General features: G+C 41.6%; 1 protein-coding gene across 9 annotated transcripts in view; it reads right to left on the bottom strand.

Annotated features, from left to right (window-relative positions):
• The window catches only part of LOC143295370 (coiled-coil and C2 domain-containing protein 1-like), a 286,204-nt gene that overhangs the window by 242,610 nt on the left and 25,189 nt on the right, over positions 1–18,405 (bottom strand). For all 9 annotated transcript variants that reach the window (XR_013057010.1, XM_076607032.1, XM_076607028.1 and 6 more), the window contains exons 2-3: positions 2,338–2,476; positions 255–352 (exon numbers count right to left, since the gene is read on the bottom strand). Coding sequence is in view for 8 of the 9 variants with exons in the window: in XM_076607032.1 (XP_076463147.1) it covers positions 255–352; positions 2,338–2,476 (237 nt within the window). In the remaining variant the exon portion in view is untranslated. The remainder of the gene's footprint in view (positions 1–254; positions 353–2,337; positions 2,477–18,405) is intronic.

Raw genomic sequence — 18,405 nt, 5'->3', positions numbered from 1 at the left:
CACAACTCCAAAGGTCTAGTGGAGGAAGGAGTAAAACTACTGGTTCATGCTGGACTTTAATCAGTGAACACTTGCTTCCTGATTGAGTGCTCTACCGCCAGGTGTCTGTTAAGAGAAATGTCGTAATGTCAAATAAGAACAGTTTTAAACAACATGAAATTCACTGGTGATGTAAACTCTTCCAGAGACAGAGGAGAGACAACCTTAGACTAATCATTAGAGTGAGAAAAGAGTGAGAAAAAAAAACAACTTACAAGGAGATCTGGATCCTCTGTGTCAGACACATCAGCATCATCCATGTCCTTCATGCTCTGAGCTGCCATCTGCTCTATCACTGACATTGACACTGGCTCTGAAACACAACAACACTCACAACTCTCTTCTTTCATTGACACTGGCTCTGAAACACAACAACGCTCACAACTCTCTTCTTTCATTGACATTGGCTTTGAAACATAACAATGCTCACAACTCTCTTCTTTCACTGACACTGGCTCTGAAACAAAACACATCACTCACAACTGTGTTCTTTCATTGACACTGGCTCTGAAACAAAACACCCTTCATTGACACTGGCTCTGAAACATAACACAACACTGTGCGTATCCTGAACCCGCTTAAGTTGAACACAGAGTCCCACAGGGATCTGTTTTAGGCGCTGTGCTCTTCACACTGTACACTGCTCCTCTCGCTGAAATTATCAACTGACACAATGAAAGTCATCATTCTTATGCTGATGACACTCAATTTCAGAAAAGTGATACCCCTGAAAACTGGACATTCAAAACTGGATGACTCTTAATACGTTACATCACAACTGACACAATCAAACTTGGCAGCACATCCATTCCTCTTTCCAGCTCAGTTAGGAAACTTGGCGTTGTCCTTGCCAACACACTGTCCATGCAAAAATTCATCAGTCAGATCGGTCAATCCTGCTATTGTCAACTGCAGCGCATCAGTTCCATTTGGAAATACCTGTCCACTGAAGCAACATCTATACTTGTCATTTCTCTCATTCTCTCTCGCCTTGACAACTGAACTCTCTATTGTCTGGTCTGCCTACTTCATCCATTCAGTCCCTTCAGTGCATACAAAACCCTGCTGCATGACTCATTCTCAGAGAGAAAAGATCTGAACACACCACTCCTCTTTTGCAACATCTCCATTGGCTTCCTGTCTCACACAGAATAAAGTACAAAATCAGCACTCTATGTCATAAATGTATTTACAAATCTACCCCTTCCTATCTCTGTTGCTGCCTTCACCTCTACACTCCATCTCGCTCTTTGCGATCCACTCTGTTTACACATTCCCAGATTCAAACACTACACTGTCGGCCGCTGTTCTTTCTCTGTCTCTGGACCTTGCTTTTGGAATGAACTTCCTCTTTCATTTCATCAGGTCTCCACACTCAGCTCTTTCAGGTCTGGCCTTAAAACCCACCGCTTTCCATGATAGCCTCCCTCCCCTGCCTCTTCTCTCTCTTCAGCTCCTCCCTCCCTGGCCTCTTCTTTCTCTTCAGTTCCTCTCTCCCCTGCCTCTTCTCTCTCTTCAGTTTCCCCAAGTTTAGAGTTATGCATTCATGCGAATGACTGGTGTTAATGCGCTTTGATCTGTCTCTGCACAAGATTCAGCACACTATATAAATACTAATTATTATTATTATTACTGACATTTTCTTCCTTCATTGACACTGTCTCTGAAACATAACACTCAAAACTCTCTTCCTCCCATTACATTTAGTTACAAGTGGCAGTGAAGCAGCAGACAAATGAATTATGATTGACAGGCCAAGGGGATCGAAGTGTTGGGTTAACAGTCACAGAGTGCTGAGCTGTCCAAATGCACATTCCTCAGTTGTGGGAGATGAGGCAAACTGCACACACATGGATGTGGGTTTTGTTAGCCCATGATTTCTCACAACCCCATGATTTCTCTCAATTTGAAAGAAATCACTTGAGTGAAATTGTGGGATTGCGAGAAAGAGTGATCAAGGAATGTGCTCTTTTAAATGGCCATTTTTTCAAGATAATACTCCATGATATAACAATAATTAATAATGATAATAATATTAATTCATAACTTTTCTATGGCGCGATATCCAGTACTAATGCTGCTCAAAGCGCCTTACATAATCAAGCTAGATATAAACATAACATAAAAACATTACAACAGCTCAATCTAATGTGTTCACAGAACGAATCAAAAAGCACAAACTAAAACCACAGATATAATCTGCATTAACCAAATGAAACTCCTCTATCAGCAAAACAATCACACTATGGGTAAAAAAAAGTTTTATCTTAAGAGAACATGCTGTGTTCTTTAACTAACCTTTTTTCTTTGGTGATTTTTTAGATGATGTTTCTCCCCCTGTAAGGGCAGCAAGCTCAGCTTCCAGATCATCATCATCATCATCTCCATACACCATGGCTTCCATGTCCTCCATGTTGGTTGGCATGGCAAACCCCATCTGTTAAATTAAAACATTTCTTTATATCATAAATGTAAAGTTAATCAGAAAAAAAGAAATGCAACATGCACAGTGTGTGTACATGCATAGGCTTATCAACAAGTGACTGTGAACCAATGGACTACTTTAGTACTTACTTTCACTTTTTTGTTTTTTGTTTTACTGGTTTTGACTGTTTAACAAATCCAGCTTATGTGAGTGGTACAAAGAGAGGTTCTACAAGCATTAGAAAATGCCACGATCTGAACCTACACAACAGTCCTTAGAAATTCCACAGGGTGTTTTGTACAAGCAATCGGTACACTGGCTGCAATTCATAACAAGATGCACATTACAAACCCTGTCATGGGTGTGTATAATTTTATGCGCAGGTGAGATGACAGGATTTTAGGGGTGGGCATGTGTATTAACCTGTGTGTGAGGCTGTACCATGTGTAAGTGTAAGTGTAAGAGTGTGTGTGTGTGTGTGTGTGTGTGTGTGTGTGTGTGTCAAGTCAAGATCTTATTTCATGATGGTAAATTGAATAAACAACAATTGCTTTTTTTACATCAAGCCATCAATGGGAAAAAAAAGAAGAAAAAATAGGAGGGAGAGAGAGGGAGGGAGGGAGGGAGAGAGAGAGAGAGAGAGAGAGAGAGAGAGAAGCAGATTAAAAGCAACAGGAACAAACAAAATGCATATACACGAATATTGTGATAATGAAACACACAATTGCATTTCTATTTCACACACACACACACACACACACACACACACACACACACACAAATGAACACAAATGTTCAGACATAAATACACCATGCCCATCCTATCCACATGCATATATTCCCTCATATACTACAAAATCCTTGCGAACACAAGTATATATACAAAAACATTTCACAATTAATAAAAGAAGTATTTGACTAACAGATCAAGAACTGTTTTACTTTTAATATCCAAAAACATTTCACAATTAATAAAAGAAGTATTAGACAAATAGATCAAGAATTGTTTTACTTTTAATCATTTTCAATGAGGTGATTCTTCAGATTTTTCTTAAACACATTCGTATTCACGATAATTTTTAGAGTGAGTGGAAGATTATTCCATAAATTTCCACCAGAATATAGAAAGCTGGATATTAAAAGGTTGTTTCTTGGTTTGGGTATGCAGAGCATGTGGTTGTGTCTGTGTTCATTAGTCTTGAAAGTGTCTGCAATCTTTTTTGAAGCATTTCCATACATAACATTATGCATGCAAACAGCTTTGTTGAAGTACAGCCTGTTGTGTAAAGATAATACATTAAGTTGTTTATAGTCCATTGGGGTCAGGGAGCTTGATTTCATCAATACTATTTTCAGTGCTCTTTTATACGCAAGGTGAATAAATTTCATGTTTGAGAGGCTACAGCTGTCCCTTAAAGTTGACGCATAATCGATCACTGGCAGAGTATGTGCACAGAAGAAGAGCTTTCGTGAATGGACAGTCACGATCTTTTTAATTTTTGCTAGCTGAAGTATTCTATTAGAAAGGCATTTACTTAGTACTTAGTATGATCAGTCCAAGATAGATCCCTTGTCAATAATGACACCCAGAATTTTAGTTGAATCTACCTCTTCAATTTCATTGATGCCAAAGAATAGTGGTTTGAAGTGACATTTCATTCTTTGACTTTTTTGTTGTGCACACACATGCATGCACTTTGTTTTCTGAGCATTTAAGGACAAGTGATTCAATCGTGTCCAGGCATTAAGTTTCAGAATATCATCTTGGAGTTCATCATTAGTTTACAGGCGTCTGAATTGCTTGATTATGAATGCAAGGATGTGTCATCTACAAACATTTCACATTTACAGTTCATATAACAAGGTAAGTCACTAACATAAGTGAAGAATAAAATTGGCCCAAAGATGGATCCCTGTGGAACTCCATGTTTAATAGATGTAAAATTTTAGGTTTGATTATTTATTGTTACTAACTGTTTCCTGTCAGAAAGAAGATTGTATAAGGTGAGTATACTCTGGTGGTAATTTATAAGCTTCTAATTTACGTAGTAACAAGAAGTGGTTGAATACATCAAAAGTGTGTGTGTGTGTTCAAAATCAGCAGTTTTCTTCACAAGGGAAATGTATTTTATCTTGTTTGTTTCAAAGAACCTGAGATGCCTTTTTTCATTTTCTTCAAAAGTGGGTTTCTGCGGACATTGGTCCTTTGAAACTCAAAAAACCAGTAGGTTTAAGTTCCCCCACATCTATACATGTTTCATCATACACTTATGGGTAGTGTTCAGTAGTGGCCAATCAAAGTATGTGAAAAAGTACAAATATTGCATAAGAAAGAACACATAATGCAAAACAGACTTTAACATAACCCAAGCTGGATACTTTTGACTAGTAGTCAGAACTGGTCAATGAATCATCAAACCAAGTAAAGAAGTCTTCAGTTTGCATAAACATGCCAAAATGCCCACATTCTGTAAACTTTTGTATGGTGGTCAGTTGTGGTTAGTAATGGTCAGAAATCATCAGCAGTAGTCTATGGTTGCAAGTTAAAACAAATTCTGCCAAGAAGTCCCAATATGCAGTAACTGTCACAAAATAATACACTCTGAACTATCAGTGGTCAGTTGTGGTCAACAGTGATCAGTTAGCAGTCAAAAACTGCCAAGGCATCATGATAAAACAAAAACATGTTGAAAAAAAAACCCGCACGAAATCTTACCACTTTTGTGAGGTGGTCAGCGTAGCCAGTAATGGTCAAGAATGATCAGCAGAAAGTAATGGTCAGCTAATTGTCAAATTCTGCCAAGAATTGTATAACCATCGACCCCCAAAAGCAGAGTATGGCTGCCTACATGGCAGGGTAAAAATGGTCATACATGTAAAAGCCCACTCATGTATATATGAGTGGACAAGGGAGTTGCAGCCCACAAATGCAGAAGAAGAAGAGTATAACCATCACAAAGTAATGCAATCTGAACACAAAGGTCAGCAGTTGTCAACAGTGGTCAGGCAGTGGTCATAAAAACTCATCAAGGCATAACAATGCAAAAACGTGACAAATATGGCAAGCTCAACACTTTGGGTTTGTGGTCAACAGTGGCCATAGACCTGGGGGAACACTGACTTGAAGGACCACTGACCTGGTGGAGCAAAGATCTACAAAATGTAAATTTTGGGGAACATACTGCTGGGGGAATATAGAGATGACCTATAGATTTCCCTCCTCACTTTTTCCAATATACTGGACTTACATGTTAATTTACTTATCTGGGTCATTCTCCTGAAATATGCACAATGTGCAGTTTTATCATGTTTGTAGCAATTTAAGTAACTTACAAAACACAAATTGATTTTTTCTTTGCATGATTTTGTTTTTATATCATTAAAGAAATAAAGGAATTGATTTTGAGTGAGTGTGCATGTCATTTTGAGCGAGGTCAGGTCAGACAGATATATCTGCTACTGGTAATCTGGATCCCAGTGCTACCTGTCACAGGGTCGAATCGCTGGCGACTAAATCAGCACCCCCACCAGTCCTCTCAGGAGGATGGTGAGGAGGGTGTCTAGACACCCTGGTGGAATTAAATGACCCATGAAAGGGCGCCAGCTCTGGACAGCAACCTGCGGCCATCTAGCTAAGGGAGTAAACCCTGACAGAAAATCTGGTGTGGGGCCCCTAAGGTGGTTGGATGGCAAACTTTGTCACTTTCCGGCAGCTCCTGTGGCCGTGTTGGCACCAAAACATAACAGCCTTGCTGTTCCTTTGGCTCTGTCAGCAAGGTGGAGAGGGGGGGACAAGCTGCATGGGCAACAGCTTGTCTTCCATATTACACTGCCCAGGCTTATATATCTGTCCATCCATCCACAAACACCTTCCACCTTGCACCTAAAACCTGGAGAGGACACTCCAGCTTCGCCACTAGCACTAGCGTCGGAACAACACGTGAAGCAACAGTTACCGGTTATAAGTTAGCGCTCAATTGGCATAGAGCCGATGCCAGGGGTTGCTTCTGACAATGGGAGGGACCCTCACGTCCCATTGGACAGCTACTGCCCACCCAAGCTGGGCAGCCCCCAGCCAGTTAGGTGCTGTCCCGCCATGACCTGCCTTCTTCTATGGGTGTGTGAAGATTAGGAGAATATCCGACAAGCAGGTCGTTAATTTCTGCTCCAGGCAAAAAGAAAACTTCAAGAAATGGATCAACAATGAAACTGGCCTGTTGGAATGTCCGGACAATGATGCCTGGGCTCTCCCAAGATCTGCAAGACATCAGCGATGCCAGAAAGACGGCCGTCATAAACAGCGAGCTGAAGAGACTAAATGTGGACATTGCCACTCTGCAGGAAACATGGCTGGCTGACTCAGGAACACTAAACGAGGGGGACTACACCTTCTTCTGGCAGGGAAAGAGCTCTGATGCCCCAAGCGAGTACAGAGTAGGCTTTGCAGTCAGGAACAGCCTGCTGAACATGATCGAACCAGGCAGCGGCGGTTCAGAATGACTTTTGACTCTCCGCCTCAACACCTCCGAAGGTTATGTCACTCTCATCAGCGCATATGCCCCAACACTGTCCGCCTCTCCAGACGCCAAGGATGAGTTCTATGAAAATCTCGCATCAACCATAAGGAACACCCTAGGACAGAACAACTTGCTCTCCTGGGCGACTTCAATGCCAGAGTGGGTGCAGACAACGATTCGTGGCCCTCCTGTCTCGGTTCCTTTGGAGTGGGGAAAATGAATGAGAATGGACAGCGACTACTTGAGTTTTGTACCTGCCATGAACTGTGCATTGCCAACTCCTTCTTCAAGACAAAGCCCCAACACAAAGTCTCCTGGAGGCACCCGCGCTCAAAACATTGGCACCAACTGGATCTGATCCTAGTAAGACGAGCTGCCATCAAAAACCTTCTCCACACTCACTCTTACCACAGCGCAGACTGCTACACGGACCATTCTCTGGTATGCTGCAAGATAAGACTGCAACTAAAGAAGTTCCACTGCTCAAAGAAACAAGGGAACTCTCGCATTGACGTCAGCAAGATGTCTCAGCCAGACCTTGTAGAACAGTTCGCAGAGGCATTTGAGAGAGAATTCGATGCGTTGCAGCCCAGAGACTCTGCTACAGAAAGATGGGAAATGCTACGAGACACCATGCACCACACTGATATGGCCACCTTTGGGAAGAAAACCGCGAAGTCCCATGACTGGTTTGAGGCCAAATCATCAGAGATGACTCCCAGTATTGAGGCCAAGCGTGCTGCACTCACTGAGTACAAACGGTCACCCAGTGAGAAGAACCTGCAAATCCTCAGGGCCGCCAGGAGTAAGGTTCAGTTTAACGCCAGGCGATGTGCAAATGAGTACTGGACAGAGCTCAGCGAAGAGATACAGAATGCTGCTGAAAGAGGCAACATCCAAGGGATGTATGATGGTATCAAGAAGGCACTGGGACCAACTCAGAGCAAGACTGCCCCCCTCAAATCCTCCACTGGGGAAGTAATCAACGATCCTAGCCAGCAGATGGAGAGATGGGCGGAACACTACTCCACAAAAAACATGGTGTCCAACTCAGCCCTCGATGCCATCAAGTGCATGCTGGTCATGGAAGAACTTGACGCAGAGCCAACTGAGGACGAACTCAGCAAGGCCATTAACAGCCTGACATCAGGCAAGGCATCTGGCAGTGACGGAATTCCCCCAGACCTCATTAAACACTGCAAGACTACTCTTCTGCATCCTCTGCACACGGTCCTCTGTCAGTGCTGGAATGAGGGAGCTGTACCGCAGGACATGAGGGACGCCAAGATTATCACCCTCTACAAAAACAAGGGTGAAAGGAGCAACTGCAGCAACTACAGAGGCATCTCACTTCTCAGCATTGTAGGCAAAGTCTACGCTCAGGTCCTCCTAATTCGCCTGCAGAAACTGGCCGAACACGTTTACCCGGAATCACAGTGCGGTTTCCGAGCAGAGAGATACACGGTAGACATGATCTTCTCCCTTTGCCAAATCCAGGAGATGTGCAGAGAGCAGAGGATGCCCCTGTATGTCGCATTCATTGACCTCACCAAGGCCTTTGACCTAGTCAGCAGAGACGGCCTTTTCAGGGCTCTTCGAAAGATCGGCTGCCCCCCCCCAAACTGCACAGCTTGATTGAGTCCTTCCACTCCAACATGAAAGGGATGGTGCAGTTTAATGGTAACCTCTCCAAGCCCTTCGACATACGCAGTGGTGTCAAACAAGGCTGTGTCCTTGCCCCCACCCTATTTGGAATCTTCTTTGCTCTTCTCCTGAGACATGTGTTCAGCACAGCGCAAGAAGGGACCTACCTGTGGACCAGATCAGATGGCAGGCTCTTCAATCTCGCCCGCCTCAGAGCAAGGACAAAAGTCCACGAAGCCCTCATCAGAGACATGCTCTTTGCTGACAATGCCGCAGTTGTGACCCACACCCAGCGGGACTTGCAGTCTTTACTGGACCGCTTCTCCCAGGCCTGCAAAGATTTCGGCCTGACCATCAGTCTGAAGAAGACAAATGTCCTAGGCCAAGACATGCCAACTCCACCAGCCATCACAATTGATGACTACGAACTTGAAGCCATCCATCAATTCACTTACCTTGGGTCCACCATCACTGACAACCTCTCCCTTGACACCGAGATCAACAAGAGGATCGGGAAGGCAGCCACAACGCTAGCCCGCCTCACACAAAGCGTGTGGACAAATCCCAAGCTGACCACGAAGACAAAGATGGCTGCATACAACGCCTGCGTCCTCAGCACTGTGCTGTATGGCAGTGAGGCGTGGACCACACATGCTCGTCAGGAGAAAAAGCTCAATACCTTCCACCTGAGAAGCCTACGGCGCATACTCGGCATCTCCTGGCAAGACAAGGTGACAAACACTGAAGTCCTGACTCGCGCTGGCCTCCCAACCATGTATACCATGCTGAGACAGCGTCAGCTGCACTGGCTGGGCCACGTTCACCGCATGGAAGATGGTCGCATCCCAAGCATCCTTTATGGAGAGCTCGCCATGGGGCAGAGAAGCATCGGCCGCCCACAGCTGAGATACAGAGACGTTTGCAAACGTGACATGAAGGCACTTGAGATCAACACTGAGTCCTGGGAGGACCTTGCAGATGACCGTAACAGATGGAGGAGCACTTTCAAGAATCAGCTACGGATTGGTGAGGACAAACTGTCAGCTGCTGCAGCAGATAAGCGAGCTCGCAGAAAAGGGATGGCAGTCGACAGACCAGCATCAGCTTACACATGAGATCACTGCAACAGAGACTGTCTCTCTCACATCGGTCTCTACAGTCACAGGCAATGCTGCTTGGTCCAAGCAGACAGCCCAGTTAGACATTAGGTTGGATATACTCTATCCATGGTCAGACATGACCGAAGGTGGCCTACTACTACTGCTGCATGTCAAAAATATTCCAATTTTAATCATTTTGTTTCAAACTGTCCACTTCTTTTTTCACTTCTTTTGTGGCATACCATTGAGGGTCCAAATTAGTTGCTGAAAAAAACCTAAATGAAACAATGTTTTAAATCAAGCAGTTTGAAAACCATCTACTTGTTTCACTTTATATCAGGAAAACTTTAATTTTTAGTCTGAAGTACCCACTTACTCAGAAATATTCATGATAAAATCGTGTTACACAAGTAACTTGTGGTGTCTAAAAACCTGTGCCAAAGATTAAGAGCAAACTGTAATGTTCGAAATCACTACATCAGGGTGTGTTATTCAAATGTCAACATAAACATGTTTTCTATCAACTGCTGTATGGTTTACACTCAAGGGGTGTAAAAATACATATTCAATGAAGAAGTAAAAAAACATTTCAGCAGTGGTGTCCAACAAAAAAGAATTACAAGTGCGAATTTTGGGGACTCTTTTTCAAAGATACACGGCCTGTGACCGACTTTCACACATGGGTATCTGAAGGCTTGTGTTGGGGCACACATTTGGTTGTGAGCACTTGCATCGCCGAAGCCCGTGGAGAAAGCCGCTGTTGAAGTAACCACTGGCATCTGATTTTAAATCTTCATGTTACACACGACAGTTTCTCCAGTGTCAGCAGAGTCATTTCATTTCAGTTAAGTTTATTGTACTAAACATATATTTTGTGAATAACTTGTGTGATTGTGTTGATCATCAGAAATTCCTAAATATTTTGATTGTTATAAATACGTTGATAATGAAAGTTAGCTTGTACAATATGAACAAAACCAGCTACTGAGGCTCTTGAAATTTTTGACAACACTCATGGAGCATGTTTGAATTTTTGCTTTTTTAAATAACATGACCAGCTTTTGCGTAAACAAACAGAGAAAAAGAATAGACTTTGCTTGAGATTCTATTTGATTTATAATTGCTGTAAATTGGTCAATTTATTGTTGTGATATCGAACTTTTCTTTGTATGTGTGTGATGCATGTCACAGTACATCAATACTGTGCTTCCTTAACCAATGTCAGAATAACATAGCATCACACATGTTGGACTGTTATCTGCTTGGAAGAAGCAGAGAAGATGACTTTTATCAAACTTTTTTGTTTGTAAGACGATATAAGTAAATTTTCATTGCTTTGATAAACACATACTAGTACTACTAACTGTGTGACAAGTGTAACATGACACTGTGTGACAAACTCTTAATATATCCTTTCGATATCTGATATGATACGTCTCTGAAAATTGCAAAAAGTACACTACAGCCTGCATGTGTCATACAATTGCATTTCTTGCTTTGAATGATGTACCAAACATATTAAAAAAGATTGTATTAATTTCTGCTGCCACACATGTAACTTGTACACCATGAGTTGTGGCATCCCAGTTACATGACTCAACCCGTGTACTGTTTGCTATTATTTATAGCCCACTAACGCTAAATATTACAAGGCACAGTAAGGTCACAAAGTGTTTTATAACTGAATTTACGGGTTTGAGTATCAACAAAAAATATGATAAACACTCAAGAAATGATTTTATTCTTTTGTACTGCCACGCATGTAACTTGTACACCACTAATTGTGATGTCCATGTTACATATGTCACATCATCATGAACATGTGCTTCCTTTTGTCATTCACAGCCTAAAATGAAAATATGTGAAGGGTTTATCAGCAAATTTATAGAGGTGGATAGAACATGATGTGTCAGACTGATTCCAAATGATGTAAACACATCTTGAAACAAATATGCATATGAATATTTATGTCACACATGTAAGAGGACAGACAAATTGTGCGGTATTCACTATCCTTCAAAGCTTACAAACAAATTAGGAAAGGATTTGCGGTCACATTTAAAGCAGTCATTGAAATGTCTCATTTATTGACTCACTTGTGTAAACAAAGTGAGTCTATGTTTTAACCCGGTGTTCGGTTGTCTCTGTGTGTGTGTGTGTGTGTATGTGTGTCCATGGTAAACTTTAACATTGACATTTTCTCTGCAAATACTTTGTCAGTTGACACCAAATTAGGCATAAAAATAGGAAAAATTCAGTTCTTTCCAGTCATCTTGTTTAAAACAATAGTGCACCTCAGGGATGGGCACAAAAAAATAAAAAATGAAGCCTAATTATATGCAAACTGCATTTACTGTTATATTTATATTTTTTGTATTATCTAAACTTGGCACTTTGATCTGATATTCTGACCAACAACAAGAGCAGTCATTATTATCATTTTTTGTTCAAACATGAACTTCTTTTGCTAAGCATGGAAGTTTTATTTATTTTGCAAACGTTTTGGTGCAGATAGTAAAAAAGGGAAATTACTCTGTAATTAATGCTAGGGGACTTAAATTGCTTTAAACTGATCTTTCTCATCTTAAACATTACATTTTGAAATTATACTCAATACATAAAAAGCTGGGATTTTTTTTTGATTTTTTTTTTTTAAGTGTATCACAAGTGAGTCTTGAAGGCCTTGCCTCTCTTGTTTTCATTACTATATTATGAGAATATCTCTAGACTGAAATAATGACATTCATCAAGTCACACTTGTATTGTTATAATGGGATGCTCAGCATTCTGTTTCTGCTTTGAATGTGCAAGTTTCAGTCAATTTCAGTTATTGAGCACTTCCCACCTGGTAAAGACGGAATTCTCTTGACTGAATTAGTAACTGCTCGTATTTTGAATGCCACAACGTGTACATATACACATATCACACATGTCTGTGCGCGCACATGCACTCACAACTCATCATCAACATTTTGTATTCATTGAGACTAATGCGAGTATGAATCAAAGAATGTGTAATGGTAATAATTCCTGATGTTGAGCTACCTTTTTGCAATTTCAACTTGCTGAATACATACTAACATTCATATCATGCGTTAATTGTAGAGGTTTGATACTACTTATTAATACTAGTTAGGAACACTTTTCAATATGCATTAAATAAATGTGATACTTGAGTATGGTCACATGAGTATTTTATATATGTTGGATTTGAAGAAATCAAATACAGAAAATAGTCTCAGAATCTCATAATTAATATGATGTATCTTCTGAACTTTCATTTGCTTGGTTTTATCCATCATAAGAGTCACAACATGCACCACTGGCATTCACCACCATATTCGGTATGCTGAATGGTTAGTTAACTTTTTCTTTTTTTTTATACTAGTTTGTATATATTATATATGACAACTGAAGTTTGATTGTGGTGAGACAGAATTTATGTCTTTATTTCTAAATGCAGCTTACACCTCATTAAGTTAATCACTTTGTAAACATGTCTGCAATATTCCAATACTCCAAATCTTTGTCCAGGTGACGGAACTTCATGAAGAAACAGACGACAATGTTGAGGGAGAAGGTATCTACTTCCTTGTACACAAAGGGGCCTACTACATGCTGTCAGAAAAAAATTTTCATTCTTTACTCTCTTGACGGAGATTGTTGAAAAACTGCCAATGAATAGGAGGAGAAGAGAGGGGAAGGAAAAGATTAAGGAGGGGGTGGTATTTGGAGGTGGGGAGCACAATGGAAGCTTTAGACAAGTTGTTGGTGTGTTTGCATTTTATATGGCCATCACATCCGTAAGTTCTCCTTGAGAAAATTAAGGTGAACTGAATAAGGGAATGAACACTTGCAGATAAATTCATCAATTGGGGACATTTTGTCTAGAATCTTCCTTCTGGCATCGCATGTTACATGTGTCACATTTTCATTTAGTTTGTTATATCATCACAACAAAACAGGATTTGACTGTGAAACTACCATGTAGTGAATGTTCATGTGTTGCTATGAACTGAAACTTGTCAATAAAATGTTTTGATATCACACATTCTTCTGAGAAATTTGTTTGAAAGCAGTGGGTGTGTTCACAGGTACAGCATTTAGTTATATCTCTGTAACCTATTCAAAAATGATCAGAAGTAATGAATAATGCTATATACTCCTTTGATATATAAATCTTTATTTGTTATATGCATTAAACTTTCAAAAGTTCTTATTACGGTGATAATAGGAGGTTTGTTTGGTGTCTGGAGTTACACATGTGACATGACAAGATGATGTACTTTTAACCTCACATCAAAATTCCAGTTTTCTATATTGCCAATATTGGAACTAAAAGATATCTAACTATTGTTTGCAGCTGTCAGATATTGAAAATGTTTAAGTAATGTTTTTACCATCCATGTCACAATTTTTAGCATATTTCAAAAGAATGACCCATCTATTTATTCTTTCATTCATTCCCTTCCACCATAGATCACTTGAGAGGAGCTTTAATGCAGGCTGTTACAGTAGGACTACCCACCGTAAATACAGAAATATATAAATCTGAGAGACCCAATGGTCTATCCCGAGATCCATGTAAATCCATCGTGAAAATCAAGGGGCACATGTGTGATTGGTTCGCTGTCTGTTGATTGGACTTATGCGTCGATCCATATTCTCAAAAGCACTGGACTTTTTATTTTCCATATTTTTTATTTCATTCAAAATGCAGCGAACTTTATACTTTAGAGAACCCGTCTGTAAACACAACTCAAGGCCATAACTTTCTTCACACTGCGCGCATGAATCTGAATCTGAATTTAATACATTCAAAAACGGAAAAGCTCTTCAGTCCGTATTCTCCATGTATATACTCTGAAGTAAAGAAGTGTTTGAGAAGATGGTGACTTCTCATAGCACCTAATTCGGACATGTTTCCCAACCATGGCGGCTAATTGAAGTCATGTCCGTGGATGACAGAAGGCGATAGATCTCTACATGGCACATGTCGAGACCACTGTAAAACACACACACACACACACACAGACACACACAGACGCGCGTGCGCTGACACACATACACACATGTACGCGTGGGCACACTCACACACATATACACACACCCAAGCATTTTGACACAATGCTGTGTGTGTGTGTGTGTGTGTGAGAGAGAGAGAGAGAGAGAGAGAGAGAGAGAGAGAGAGAGAGAGAAAGCACTTAAATTATGTGAGTCGATAACATTGCAGTACACTTCATGACTGCAGACAGTATATATATATATATATATATGTATATATATATATATATATATATATATATATATATATATATATATGTATACACGTTGTTTAGGTCTGGGATATATTGCCGTTGCACCAAAGATTCATCCTTATTACGTGCATGTATTATCCTATTTTGTTCAAATGTGCATACAGTCTGTTTCTCATGTGGACCAACATACATATATTCTCTATCGCCATTCTCCTCCGACTTTCCACCCTTTATGTAACAGTGTGTGTGTCTGTGTGTGTGTGTGTACATGTCTGCATAGTCATGAGCTGAAAGAACGGATCTTACACACACACACACACACACACACAGTGACACACACAGAGTTCAGTTCAGTTCAATTACTCAAAGTGGTGTCATTGTGTTCGGACAAATCCATATACGCTACTCCAGATCTGCCAAGCAGATGCCTGACTAGCAGCATAACCCTACACGCATAGTCAGGCCTTGATTGAGGAACACAAGTACAGACATAGACACAGACGCACAGACACACCTGCGCGTGCAAGTGTTCAAACACCCATACTAATTTTCGTACAGGGCTAAATTGAACACACACACACACACGTGTTTCATAGTTTATCCTTGCTGCGCGTTGGTGAAAGGCTGGTAGTCTATACTGACACATTTGCGCTAGTGCCCAGAGAAATCCTCATATAAACTATGACCCAAGCATAGTTCCATGCACACACGTGCACACACACACGATGCACACATACTGTGTCATGTGCGCAAGTGCACGCTTACACACACACACAAACACATTTTTACACAAACATACATACACATACACACACTCATATACATACACACATGTATGCATGTCTGTGCGTGCACACGGGTGCACACACAGACACAGGCACAGACACACACAACCTACTGTTGCAAACTGTATTTGGAAGGAGTGTATAAAACTTTTGTTGTTGTTGTTGTTCAGAGGGGGGGTGGGGGGGGGGGAGGGGCCATTTTGAGACAGATTTTTGAGGAAAGTCGGGGGGGACCAAACCAGCATAGGGGGACTAAAACATCCCTCGGGGGACGTTTCAGGACACTAAAGTGATCCCTGGGGGGTCAGAGTAAACAGAGAACACAGAGACCCACACAGAGGGAGAATGGGGTCACAAAAGAATTGAACCCCACAACTCCTGTCAAAGAGGGCACCAAACAACCCGCTTGCTGGCTTGGCGACCCGTCTCCTACAAATGCTAGGCTCCAAAGGCAAAGCAAATTCTTAGGTTCCCAACAATATAACTTACAAACTCATCACAAGAGTTCAGGAGGAGAAAGAATAGGACATGCCACACACGCATCACAAGAGATTCATGTGCAATAATTCAACATTGAACTGAGCATTCAAGAGAACAATGGAGCAAAATGGGGAAAGGAAAAGAGGGAGAGAAAGAGGGAGAAAGAGAGGAACACACAAATACACACACAAATGAACACCATTAGTCATGACCGTGTGTATGTTAGTGTTTACTTTAATGGTTGTGTTAATAATATACACACACAACTGTAGCAGCACTACTTTTCTGCTGGTATTATTTGTTTGTTATACTATGTCAAGGACAGTTTGTGAAATATGCTTCTCAACCCTCTCTCCCCACCATTATCTTCTCTTTAAATGTCTCTTAATAAGTCTTAGTCATCATTTTCTGTATTTTTTCTGTCTTAATTCTGAACATGAATATTCAATTTATTGATTATTCTCTCTCTCTGTTTCTTTTTCCTATGCATTCTATAAACAACATACTTGTGCCTCTGTGTGTGTGTGTGTGTGTATACATGTGTGTGTGTGTGTGTGTGTGTGTGTGCACGCGCGTGCACATCACATGTGCATGTGTGTGTGTGTGTGCATGCTTAAACTATTGGGTTGTTTTTTTTGTTATTTTTTCAATTTTATCTTATTATTACCACATTTATTTCTTTATCTAGTGTTGTGTAGCGCAGACCATGTTCAGGGCGGGGACTGGACCTAAAAAAGTACACCAGTGCCTATCGATTAATTTATAGGATCCTTGAAAATAAAGAATATTGTTTTGTCTTGTATCTCTCTCTCCCTCCTGGTACATTTGTTTATTTGGTCCTTGAGATATGATGGCAGTTTCTTCGTATCCGAAGATCACTGGGAAGAAGGTCTAGTCCGGGTGAGGCAAGCCTTCTGATGGCTGTACAGGCCAATCTTGGATTTGCATTGTCGGGAACAGCTGGCGCACGTGAAGGTTGGCTGGTCGCTGGAGGGGTAAACTTGAGATGATACCTCCTTTCTCCGCTCGCATTTTTCCCTGGCTGTCTGTGTCCTGACCTTTTCAAAATTCCTGACAGCTTTCCTGGTGGAAGTTTTCCAGGCAGATCTGTTTGCTGCCAGTGTCTCCCAGCTGTGGTGGTCAATTTCGCTATGGGACATCTGCTGCTTCAGTAGGTCCTTGTAGCGTCTGCGTGGAGCTCCAACGCTGCGTTTACCTTCACGCAGTTCACCGTAGAAGACGGCCTTTGGCATTCTGGAGTTGTCCATACGCGCTACATGATCTGCCCAGCACAGCTGTCGAAGCATCAGCATTGACTCGATGCTTGGGAGATCAGCTTTCTCCAGGACTTCGATGTTGGTGGTATAGTCCTGCCAATTGATGCCCATGATGAAGCGTAGGCATCTCTGATGGAAACGCTCCAGCAGCTTGATATGTCTCCTGTAGAGGACCCAAGCTTCAGATCCATACAGCAGGGTACTGATGATGACTGCCCTGTAGACCTGGATTTTGGTCGAGAGTCTTAGGGAGTGGTTTTGCCAAACACGTTTCTGGAGACGACCAAATGAGCTGCTGGATTTGGACAGACGATGGTCCACATCCTTGGAGATTGTGGCATCGTTGGAGATGATGCTTCCAAGGTAAGTGAAATGTTCCACAGCATTCAGTTGGTGCCCGTCAATGTAGATCTTGGGTGGTGCGTAGGTGCCATGAAGGGGTGCCTGGTACATGACTTCGGTCTTCTTCAGACTAATGGTGAGGCCAAAAGCCTGGGCTGCATCAGCAAAGTGATTGACGACTAACTGCAGAGCTTCCTCAGTATGAGCGAGGAGAGCACAGTCGTCTTCAAACAGCAGCTCCAGGATCAGTTCCTCAGTGGTCTTGGTACGCGCAAGGAGATGACGGAGGTTGAAGATGCTGACATCAGTTCTGAATCTGATGTAGATGCCTTCAAACAGATCTTCCTTGGCTTCCCTCAGCATCAGGCCAAAGAAGATTGCGAAGAGTGTGGGGGCCAGGACGCAGCCTTGCTTGACACCGTTTCCAATGGGGAACGGCTCTGAAAGTTCGCCTCCACACTTCACTTGGCTACGCTGATCTTCATGGAGTTGCTTGAGGACTGCAAGAAACTTTGGTGGGCATCCAAGCTTTGTCAGG

The sequence above is a fragment of the Babylonia areolata genome, chromosome 20 (genome assembly GCF_041734735.1).
Source record: "Babylonia areolata isolate BAREFJ2019XMU chromosome 20, ASM4173473v1, whole genome shotgun sequence".
NCBI lineage: Eukaryota > Metazoa > Mollusca > Gastropoda > Neogastropoda > Buccinidae > Babylonia > Babylonia areolata.
Note: the sequence above shows the minus strand (reverse complement) of the source record. Positions and strands in the feature narration are given on the sequence as shown.